Source organism: Gorilla gorilla, chromosome 19 (assembly GCF_029281585.2).
Source record: "Gorilla gorilla gorilla isolate KB3781 chromosome 19, NHGRI_mGorGor1-v2.1_pri, whole genome shotgun sequence".
Lineage (NCBI taxonomy): Eukaryota > Metazoa > Chordata > Mammalia > Primates > Hominidae > Gorilla > Gorilla gorilla.
The window spans coordinates 72,556,143-72,568,590 of NC_073243.2; the positions used below are offsets into that span (position 1 = coordinate 72,556,143).

General features: G+C 39.6%; 1 protein-coding gene across 1 annotated transcript in view; it reads left to right on the top strand.

The window, feature by feature from the left end:
* Positions 1 to 12,448, top strand: part of C9 (complement C9) — an 85,640-nt gene that overhangs the window by 17,677 nt on the left and 55,515 nt on the right. Inside the window, exons 2-4 of the mRNA XM_004058935.4 lie at positions 4,583 to 4,688; positions 5,079 to 5,223; positions 5,487 to 5,634. Of these exons, the coding sequence (XP_004058983.1) occupies positions 4,583 to 4,688; positions 5,079 to 5,223; positions 5,487 to 5,634 (399 nt within the window). The remainder of the gene's footprint in view (positions 1 to 4,582; positions 4,689 to 5,078; positions 5,224 to 5,486; positions 5,635 to 12,448) is intronic.

Here is a 12,448-nt window from a genome sequence, read left to right on the forward strand (position 1 = left end):
TTATTGAGGATTTTTGCATCAATGTTCATCAGAGATATTGGTCTAAAATTCTCTTTTTTTGTTGTGTCTTTGCCAGACTTTGGTATCAGGATGATGCTGGCCTCATAAAATGAGTTAGGGAGGATTCCCTCTTTTTCTATTGATTGGAATAGTTTCAGAAGGAGTGGTAGCAGCTCCTCCTTGTACCTCTGGTAGAATTCAGCTGTGAATCCATCTGGTCCTGGACTTTTTTTGGTTGGTAGGCTATTAATTACTGCCTCAATTTCAGAGCCTGTTATTGGTCTATTCAGGGATTCAACTTCTTCCTGATTTAGTCTTGGGAGAGTGTATGTGTCCAAGAATTTATCCATTTCTTCTAGATTTTCTAGTTTATTTGCATAGAGGTGTTTATAGTATTCTCTGATGGTAGTTTGTATTTCTGTGGGATCGGTGGTGATATCCCCTTTGTCATTTTTTATTGCATCTATTTGATTCTTCTCTCTTTTCTTCTTTATTAGTCTTGCTAGCGGTCTATCAATTTTGTTTATCTTTTCAAAAAACCAGCTCCTGGATTCATTGATTTTTTGAAGGGTTTTTTGTGTCTCTATTTCCTGCAGTTCTGCTCTGATATTAGTTATTTCTTGCCTTCTGCTAGCTTTTGAATGTGTTTGCTCTTGCTTCTCTAGTTCTTTTCATTGTGATGTTAGGGGGTCAATTTTAGATCGTTCCTGCTTTCTCTTGTGGGCATTTAGTGCTATAAATTTCCTTCTACATGCTGCTTTGAATGTGTCCCAGAGATTCTGGTATGTTGTGTCTTTTTTCTCATTGGTTTCAAAGAACATCTTTATTTCTGGCTTCATTTCGTTATGTACCCAGTTGCCATTCAGAAGCAGGTTGCTCAGTTTCCATGTAGCTGAGTGGTTTTGAATGAGTTTCTTATTCCTGAGTTCTAGTTTGATTGCACTGTGGTCTGAGAGACAGTTTGTTATAATGTCTGTTCTTTTACATTTGCTGAGGAGTGCTTTACTTCCAACTGTGTAGTCAAATTTGGGATAAGTGCGATGTGGTGCTGAGAATGTATATTCTGTTGATTTGGGGTGGAGAGTTCTGTAGATGTCTATTAGGTCCACTTGGTGCAGAGCTGATTTCAATTCCTGGATATCCTTGTTAACTTTCTGTCTCATTGATCTGTCTAATGTTGACAGTGGGGTGTTAAAATCTGCCATTATTATTGTGTGGGAGTCTAAGTCTCTTTGTAGATCTCTAAGGACTTGCTTTATGAATCTGGGTGCTCCTGTATTGGGTGCATATATATTTAGGATAGTTAGCTCTTCTTGTTGAATTGCTCCCTTTACCGTTATGTAATGGCCTTCTTTGTCTCTTTTGATCTTTTTTGGTTTAAAGTCTGTTTTATCAGAGACTACGATTACAACCACTGCCTTTTTTTGTTTTTCATTTGCTTGGTAGATCTTCCTCCATCCCTTTACTTTGAGCCTATGTGTGTCTCTGCACATAAGATGGGTCTCCTGAATACAGCACACTGATGGGTCTTGACTCTTTATCCAATTTGCCAGTCTGTGTCTTTTAATTGGCGCATTTAGCCCATTTTGCATTTAAGGTTAATATTGTTATGTGTGAATTTGATCCTGTCATTATGATGATAGCTGGTTATTTTGCTCATTAGTTGATGCAGTTTCTTCCTGGCATTGATGACCTTTACAATTTGCCATGTTTTTGCAGTGGCTGGTACCGGTTGTTTCTTTTCATGCTTGGTGCTTCCTTCAGGAGCTCCTGTAGGGCAGGGCTGGTGGTGACAAAATCTCTCTGCATTTGCTTGTCTGTAAAGTATTATATTTCTCCTTCACTTATGAAGCTTAGTTTGGCTGGATATGAAATTCTGGGTTGAAAATTCTTTTCTTTAAGAATGTTGAATATTGCCCCCACTCTCTTCTGGCTTGTAGAGTTTCTGCCGAGAGATCTGCTGTTAGTCTGATGGGTTTCCCTTTATGTGTAAGCTGACCTTTCTCTCTGACTGCCCTTAACATTTTTTCCTTCATTTCAGCTTTGGTGAATCTGACAATTATGTGTCTTGGAGTTGCTCTTCTCGAGGAGTATCTTTGTGGCATTCTCTGTATTTCCTGAATTTGAATGTTGGCCTGCTGTGCTAGGTTGGGGAAGTTCTCCTGGATAATATCCTGCAGAGTGTTTTCCAACTTGGTTCCATTCTCCCCGTCACTTTCAGGTACACCAATCAGACATAAATTTGATCTTTTCACATAGTTCCATATTTCTTGGAGGCTTTGTTCATTTCTTTTTATCCTTTTGTCTCTACACTTCTCTTCTCACTTCATTTCATTCATTTGATCTTCAATCACTGATACCCTTTCTTCCAGTTGATCGAATCGGCTACTGAAGCTTGTGCATTCATCACGTAGTTCTCGTGCCATGGTTTTCAGCTCCATCAGGTCATTTAAGGACTTCTCTACAGTGGTTATTCTAGTTAGCCATTTGTCTAATCTTTTTTCAAGGTTTTAGCTTCTTTGCATTGGGTTCGAACTTCCTCCTTTAGCTCAGATAAGTCTGATCGTCTGTAGCCTTCTTCTCTCATCTCATCAAAGTCATTCTCCATCCAGCTTTGTTCCATTGCTGGTGAGGAGCTGTGTTCCTTTGGAGGGGGAGAGGTGCTCTGATTTTTAGAATTTTCAGCTTTTCTGCTCTGTTTTCCCCCCATCTTTGTGGTTTTATCTACCTTTGGTCTTTGATGATGGTGACGTACAGATGGGGTTCTGGTGTGAATGTCCTTTCTGTTTGTTAGTTTTCCTTCTAGCAGTCATGATCCTCAGCTGCAGGTGTGTTGGAGTTTGCCAGAGGTCCACTCCAGACCGTGTTTGCCTCGGTATCAGTGGCGGAGGCTGCAGAACAGCGAATTTTGCTGAAGAGCAAATGTTGCTGCCTGATCGTTCCTCTGGAAGCTTCATCTCAGAGGGGTACCCAGCCATGTAAGGTGTCAGTCTGCCCCTACTGGGGGCTGCCTCCCAGTTAGGCTACTCGAGGATCAGCGACCCACTTGAGGAGGCAGTCTGTCCATTCTCAGATCTCAAACTCCATGCTGGGAGAACCACTACTCTCTTCAAAGCTGTCAGGCAGGGACATTTAAGTCTGCAGAGGTTTCTGCTGCCTTTTATTTGGCTATGCCCTACCCCCAGAGGTGGACTCTACAGAGGCAGGCAGGCCTCCTTGAGCTGTGGTGGGCTCCACCCAGTTCGAGCTTCCTGGCTGCTTTGTTTACATATTCAAGCCTCAGCAATGGCGGGCGCCCCTCCCCAGCCTCGCTGCCCTTGCAGTTTGATCTCAGACTGCTGTGCTAGCAATGAGCAAGTCTCCATGGGGGTGGGACCCTCTGAGCCAGGTGCAGGATATAGTCTCCTGTTGTGCCGTTTGCTAAGACCGTTGGAAAAGCACAGTATTAGGGTGGAAGTGACCCGATTTTCCAGGTGCTGTCTGTCACCCCTTCCCTTTGGTAGGAAAGGGAATTCCCTGACCCCTTGCACTTCCTGGGTGAGGCGATGCCTTGCCCTGCTTTGGCTCACACTCAATGGGCTGCACCCACTGTCCTGCCCCCACTGTCTGATGAGCCCCAGTGAGATGAACCTGGTACCTCAGTTGGAAATGCAGAAATCACCTGACTTCTCCATCACTCGCACTGGGAGCTGTAAACTGGAGCTGTTCCTGTTCAGCTAGCCTTTTCTGTGGTTTAAGAGGCCTAACTATAGGAAGGATCAGTGTCAGGTCAGGCAAGTAGAGGTAGGGAATTTGTAGGATTCTTGTTGGGTGGTTTCTGGTTCTGATGTGTTTTCTTTTTTTTGTAATTATCCTGGGTGATATTTCAACCAGAAGAGACTCAAATGGTGAACCAACAGAGAAAGGAAAGTTCAAAGCCAGAAAAGCCCTGCTGAGCAGTGGGCCTGGGGGTGGAAAGGGAGGCATAAGTGCCAAAATATATGATGTTAAAACTCAGAAAGACCAGGAATAAGTCCTGAAGTGAAGTGTGAAGTGGCAAAGCATCCAGTTTAGGGCATACAGAATACCAGAGAGGGGAAACCTGATTTATGAGGTGCCCGCTACAAGAATGGCTGAGCCTGGGCTGGCTGGCTTAAATTTGCAAGAGAATGAGGTAACTTAGCCTCACCAGATTCTTGGGAGGGGTGGGGTATGGTGGATGGGAAGGAAGACACACAAAAAAATAAAATCAGATTTCTGGCTTCATTAAGTTCATAATCTAGTTGGAAATATAAGATTAATCTATATAAAACACCTGGAAAGATGCTTTGCTAGTTTTCCTCATTGCCGTTGTTTTGTTGTTTCAAATATTTGCATTCCTGGGAAGTTAAAAGTTAACTTACAATACAGACAAGAATTAACAAAAAGATGAGTTGAAAATACAAAACAGCATGCAATTGAGGGTGAAATGAGAGATATAGTAAAAAGATAAGTGGTATAATTTGAGAGGGGATAAAGCACAAAATGAACTGTGTTTGTGAAGACTTCTTGGAAACAGATATACACAATGGTCATTATAAACTGGGATGTTCTATTATCTTAGTTATGACCCAGAGCTAACAGAAAGCAGTGGCTCTGCATCACACATAGACTGCAGAATGAGCCCCTGGAGTGAATGGTCACAATGCGATCCTTGTCTCAGACAAATGGTAAGTGTTCATCTCCCTTCCCCACTGACCTCCCCAAATGGAAACTGTATTGCTAGCCTCTCCAGAAAAATGACTATGAGGCAGGGAGCCCCACAACTGAGTTCCAAACCCAGAAAGAGAGATAAACATTTAAATGTATGTTGCTAACTTTTCCAGGAAATCTTTATGTTGTACAGAATACTAAATAAGTGTCCAGAGGAATCATCTGTATAAGAGGCTGCCAAACCTAGAATGCAGAGTGTTACCCTAAATAACATCAGTGACTTCTTCCACCACTTCTATCTTAAAACCATTGACTCATTGCAGGGATATAGTTGTATGGATGCACCTTTAGACCATACCCTTTTTTTGGCATTAGAAATTATAATCATTCCAACTGATATTGTGCAGTTTCGTTCAAGAAGCATTGAGGTCTTTGGACAATTTAATGGGAAAAGATGCACCGACGCTGTGGGAGACAGACGACAGTGTGTGCCCACAGAGCCCTGTGAGGATGCTGAGGATGACTGCGGAAATGACTTTCAATGCAGTACAGGTAATCTTTGTGCTTGAATTGCTCATTGTAGCTTTCTGTGTGCCTTCCTGAATGAAAAGAAAAAAAAAAAGCATATGCTTCTGGACACTTGGATTTCCAAGTGTGAAAGGCCCCAAAAGGGGCCATCTATATATTCTGTACAAAGAACTCAAATGTGTTTTTCTGATACCTCACCTCCAGGGTTAAAATGCATTTGATAACTTCAGAAAGAAAGAGAAAATTTGACATTAGATACGTTGAGTCTCTCCTGATTTTGATTGCAGGCAGATGCATAAAGATGCGACTTCGGTGTAATGGTGACAATGACTGCGGGGACTTTTCAGATGAGGATGATTGTGAAAGCGAGCCCCGTCCCCCCTGCAGAGACAGAGTGGTAGAAGAGTCTGAGCTGGCACGAACAGCAGGCTATGGGTGTGTATTTTACTTGTACTTTTTCAGATGAAAATGAGTGAAAATGATCTCCATCTCTCTCATTGTGATAGACTGGTAGAAGCATTTGTGCGAGGGACATAGGTGATACAGCTGATGGGTCTGTATTATTTTTGAACTACCTTTGAGCTTAAAGGAAGTGCTAAATAAGCATCTCAGGATAATTTGGACAAATTGCCTGCCCTCAGTAGGGGTCTGTAGAGTGGACTAGATGATCAAGATGTTAGATAATTGTCTCTCAGTGGAGCAAGAGATGAAATCTCTCATTTAGGAACCTCTGGGAGACCACAGCAACATTGACATGATATGTTAACATTTGGAATGAATTTCCAATAGGAGATCTAGCAATTCAATTCAAATATTTGCATTGCTGGGAAGGCTGTCTTCCATTGGAACTTCTCCTGGATCTTGGGAGTTTCCAGCATTCTGGAGCTGACCCAGGAGGAATGTGATCAGAGGAAGTAGTTTTGATGCCAGAGGATGATTATGTTGAGGTTCTGGTTCTCATTATAGAGAGCTGACATTTCACTCATTTTCCATACAAAACCTAGGGGCTCTGGACAGGTGCCTGTAAGCTCAGATGGGATGTCTTGGAGTTTAGAACTCAGGATTATACAGAATAGAGACTATATGCAGAGAGATTCGGTTCTATTCTGTTCTGTTCCATATATAGTCAGAGGGCATCCTAGGAATATCTACTACACGGCCTCTCTTACTCATTCTGAGCTGTTTTTGGTAAAGGTGGATTTGTTGCTGTTTTTGGTAAAGGCGGATTTGTTGGAAAATTGTCCCCAACAAAGACATGGTCATTCTTCCACCCGGTAGTATATTGAAAGAGATGGTATATGGCTTTATTTCCTCACCTATAATGTAATGTGTCTCTTTATGCTCATAATTCCTGTGCCTGGGTCATAGTAGGTGCTCAGTAAATACTTGGTAGGTGGATAAATCGGCTAATTATTAATTAATGAATATCCTTTAAGTACTTTCTAAAATATTGTCAATTGGCATCATGTAAGACTGAATTTCTTTTCAGGGATAGGACTCCAGTCCCGGGTATGGAGATGAGGAGAGGAAAAAAGACAGGGGTGATGGTAAGAGCAAGGCTGGTAGAAGGGTAAGGCAGTGGTTCTCAATCAGTGGTAATTTTTCCCCCAGCAGACATTTGACGATATCTGCGGCGGGTCACGCCTGTAATCCCAGCAATTTGGGAGGCCGAGGCGGGCGGATCACAAAGTCAGGAGATCGAGACCATCCTGGCTAACACGGTGAAAAATCAGCCGGGCATGGTGGCGGGTGCCTGTAGTCCCAGCTACTTGGGAGGCTGAGGCAGGAGAATGGCGTGAACCCAGGAGGCAGAGCTTGCAGTGAGCCGAGATCACGCCACTGCACTCCAGCCTGGGCGACACAGCAAGACTCCATCTCAAAAAAAAAAAAAAAAGAGAGAAAAGACAGTATCTGGAGACCATTGTAGCTGTGACATCTTGGAGGGGGTGAGAATGGGGAGTGCTATTGGCATGTAGTGGGTGGAGGCCAGAGATGATGCTAAGCATAGGACAGCCTGACCCAAAGCGTCAGTGCCAAGGTTGAGAAACCCTACACAAAGTTACTAGGCAGTTCCTATGATAAGACCTCTATAAAGTTTAGCTAATGAAGGAGATGTCTCCTCTCTCTAAGCCAAATGAAACTTCTGCTTCTTAAATCTAGGTAAGAAAAATATCCCAGGATACCAAGAGTCAGGCACCAGATAAAGCATTTCACGTGCCCTTCATGCACTTTATAAAATCTTGTTCAAGCAGCATTCAAAATTACTTACAGTGCCTTTGGCCCTTAGCCTAAAGGTGGGAATCTCAAATCAAATGGATGGTCTTAGGCCCCTAAGTTCAGCAGGCCCTTTTGGTAAATTTTAGGCAGTAAATGGCATGGGAGTTTTCCCATATCTTATAACTAGATCATGGTGTGCTCAAATGAGTCCTGATTCTTTTTATTTATTTCCTCAGGGAAAGATTGTGAGTCCATGGTGAAAGCCCATTACTACTTTATTTTGCTTTAATTGGGATCCAAGAAACAACTTTCTTTTTAATCTAAATAAAACAGCTTAACGTATGTTATTTATTCTCATTCAATGCAAATTTATAGTTTGTCTTATAGGAAAAGAATATAGAAATATTGGCCCATTTAGCTGAAAAACAATCATTCATAATCTATTGGTTTCCTTTGTTCAGGGAAAAGAAAAATTTGTTGCATAGCATTTGTCAGAGAGTTTCATAATGAAGCAGGGCTAGCTAGGAATTCTTAAATACCTCACACTTTACCACAGTCAGGGTTGGTGTTAGGAACCATCCCACAGCTGAGTCTTCAAGGCTGTGTAAGAAGGTGGTGCCCCAGCTATGGGGAAAGGTCAGCTGCAGAAATGGAAAATGAAGTAGGTCCTGATAGAATCAGTCCATCAACATTTTTTTATTAAATTCCCCATTACCATGAGTAATAACCCATGTTAAATTGAGTCTTCATGAAACCTATTGTTCTATGACAACTTTCATTTGCATAATACTTTAAACTTTTCAAAATATTTTTCCACACTGTATCTCCATAGATTTTCCAAATAATCCTGGGAGATCATTAGAGGAGGTATTATATTCATTTTATAGATAAGAACTGAGTGAAATAAATAAGGCCATTTGACTGATTAGTTCTAGTAGAGCTGAAACAAGTTTCTCTGAGTCTCATAAAACTGTATTTTTCTACCATACCACCTTACCCTCTCCTCCTTAAAACCCCAACCAACACCCACAGCGGTTCCCTCCCATCACTACAAAATCCATAAGTCTTAACTTCGACACCTTAACTTCAAAGCAAAACTAACCTTAAAAAATGAAACTCCTTAAGTAGCTACTTATCACACAAATATTTGAATTAAGGAATATAGGAGAGTGGTATAAATCAGTAATTAATATTTAGGAAGAGGTTTCAAAACAACATATATTGTTATATTTGTAATATCCTTTCATACCATTAATGTTGCATGTTTACTCACTACAAACCTCCAGTATTCTTATATGGAGCTGTGGATTCTTTGTGAAATAGAGGTAATAGGAGTACACTCCCTAATCGTAGCAACATGCTTATAAACTACATCTACCCAATTCAATCTGGACAACCTCAAAAAGTCCTATCAATAGTCACATACAGTTAGATTCTTCTACATGTGAAAGTCACAAGCACTCATGGTAATTAATTTATACTGTTTTCATTTGAAGGCCTCTCACATCTATGTTCTTATGCCAGGAGAATTGAGTTGTATCACAAATGTTTCAGCCTCTTATTTGTAGGCATCTGAGATTCTCCAGAAGTGTTTAGGGAAATTCCCCAACCCATCTTGCATTCATTGAAAAGGCATACATCCAGCCAGCTGTAAGTGATATGCAAGGAATTATTTTTTGTGATCTAAGCATAACACCACTTCTGTGAAGGGAGCTTTCTCTTCAGTTCACCTGGTAAATTGGAACTGCCCGTGGTTCTAGATGCAGGTGTGAAAGCAGGCATCTATAAGCACTGCCAAAGAACATATTTTTTTTTTTATTTCCCAGGTGATGACTTTCCATCCATGAGAAATGTTCATGTTTCTTGGCAGAAAAAATTGGCTTATTCTGGACTAGACTGGCTGTCTCTGTAGTAGTGGAACCAAGTCCAAAGCTTTTGAAACATTTCTTCCTTTGTTGTGCTTTAGACTGTGGATCAACTTCATTTTAACTTTCCAGATGGGTCCAGCCAACTGGCCAATTTGATGATCTATAAAACAATAACCTTCAAACTAGGATATGCATACCATGGGGTGCACAAAAACTTTCCAAGGGCAGACAAATAAGTCCTAAGGTAATAGTTTCCTCAACTATTAATTATGTAGCTAAGCTAATAGTAAACCCTCAACTTCCATATGTACATGTTTTTCACAAAATTAATAAGCATGACAATTCAGCTGCATTCAAGCTGTCAAGCCCATTCTCCTTTCTTGCTTTTTTAAACAATCACTTACTTCTTACTTTTTAAGAGCAGAGTATACTCCTCACCCGTCTCACATTTTACTATAGAGAGGAAAAAAAAAAACAAGAAACAACTCCAAATGTTAGTACTCAACTGGACTCTGACACCTTGAAGTTTTGTGATCTCTAATTCTTTTTATCAACATTGAAAGATTACCTAATCAACTTTTAGATAGTGGAGCATAAAAATAATTTTTGATGAAAGATCACTAACTATGGGATCTCTTTTTGGTATACAACTCAGAAAAAGGGATTAAAATTGTGTGACATTGTTATAATAAAATTTCTTTTATTCTTATCTACTTATTTATGTGAGTAAAGCTTCTCAGCACTTACAACTATAAAAATGAAAAGTAGGACTCAAATTGATACTGAACACCGTCTCTTCCTAGCACCATGAATGAATGAATGAAGTAATATTCATTCATGGATGTGGGAACCAACATATTAATTTAAAAAGAAGATTCATTCATTTCATTAAGATAGCTTTCCAATAAAATTTTACTTATGTTTAGTAATGATTTTTAAAAATTTAAGATACCTATATATGCTACTATTAATAAAGAATTTTTAATACTTAGACCTTATGTTCAAAGAGTATTTAATATTTTTAAATTTCAATTAATATCTTTTTGGTACAGAAAAGTATGACAAGGTAATCAATAAAAACTTTCAAAAATAAACTATATTACATTAGGTTAAAATTCTGTGAGGGAAATGGAATAGAAATGTGGATTCAAGAATAAAAAGGGGCATAGAGTATACAGGAAGTCTGTGTGCCTTCTGTTCACTTTTGCTGTGAACCTAAAGCTGCTCTAAAAAGTAAAGCCTATTAAAAAAATAAATAAAAAAGAATAAAAATAACTAAAAAATTTCCAACTGTTAGAAAAATATCAATGCTGTATGACCCAGCATCACTACAGCATTTATATTTATTGATTTTGTCTTTAAAGAGGTAAAATAATTATATGTTAAAGTACAAATAATGACAACATTATTAGGAATTATATTCTTTGCATCTACTTAAGATGAAAAATATTAGATGTCACTCTAAAAATGTGCAGGAAAGTATAATTTATCAAAATTCCTTTATAGTGGAGACAAACAGTATCAAAGACCATTACCCTCATAACATGCCATTTCCATCTCTGAGCTCTTACCCACACATTTCTCCTGCACTAGCCCCATCCCAATTTACCCACCCCTCAAAACCCATATCAAATCTTTCTTCTTCTAAAACTCTTTTAATGACCCTCCCATGGTGATTTCTTCCTCCAGAAGACTCAATATGTAAAGCACTCACATGTACCACTCATTTGGCACAAGTACAATCCTCCCCTTCTACCCATCAGGGATCGGTTCCAGGACCTCCCACATGTACAAAACTTTCAGGATGCTCAAGTCCCTGATATAAAATGACATAGTATTCGCACATACCTATGTACATCCTCCTGTACTCTTTAAATCATCTCTGGGTTATTTATAACACCTGATACAGTGTAAATGCCATATAAATTGTTGCTATACTACAAGAGAAAAAGTTTGTACATGCTTATCATGTACATTTTTTTCCAAATGTTTTCAATCCATGATTGGTTGAATCCACAGGCACAGAGCCAACAGATATGGAGGGCTGATTGTGTATTCTTCCTTGGCCTAGTTTTTGAAATTGGTGATTTTATGTTCTACTCCTTAATTTGAACACAATTCGCATGGAAGCAGAGAGTGTATATAAACTGTCTTAATATTCCCCCCTGCCAATTGCAAACACTGTACAACACATAAATATAGTAGTCACCTAAGAGCTAATCATCAATATAAACAAAGGTTGATTTCATTGTTCATTGTTCACTGAAAATAAAGAGGTACAATGTCTCTGTTAAAGTAGGCACACCAGATATGTAGTTCACTATCATATAAAGAAAATGTAGCTGAGGTCTTGTTTAAGAAACAACCCAGGTCATTTGCTTCCAGTATTTTATGTCTTACTGGTGGAGAGCTTGTGTCAAAACCTTAGTGATACAAAAATAAGTGTTTATTTCTCACAAGGCTGGGCTTCACTGGGAGCTTCACCTCAAGCTGCAACAGCTGGGGTGGTTCTGCTTTTCACTGGGATCACTGGGATAGCCAGGTTGAAGGGGCAGCAGCTACCCATTAGAAGCCCTTTTCAAGGCAATGGCACAAATACATGAAAGCGAAAGCAATGAATGAGGCCTCTTCATGCCCATGCTTTGAACTGGCCCACTGTCACTCTCAACTACATGCCATTGGCTTAAAGTAAGTCACATGGCCAAGCACAACGCCACTAGGGAAGGAAGTATACTTTGCCCGTGATGAGGTCATGGCAAGGGTGTACATGCAGAGATGGGTAAAGGATTGGGACCAAAATTTTAATTTATCATGAGGAATAAGGTGTTTAAAAAAATAAATCAAATATATAATGTTTTTTCTTTTTTCTCATATTCAAATTAATAGGTCTAATTTTTGACCCTATATTAGAACTTTAAGGCCATAGCATTTTTCATGAAAGGTATTTTGATGGGACAGGCAGTGGAAGGTGGTCAATTTTATCTATATGTCAGCCTTGAGGAAGATATTCATGCATCAGTTTCTTAACTTGCCTTCCATTAAAGTTGAACCACTTTAGATTCACTTTGGAACTTCGTAGATTCAAAGTTTATGTAAAATGTGCTATTTATATAAAGATGTTGTTTTTAACTAACCCACTACCAGTAGGAAACCCTTTCAATTAT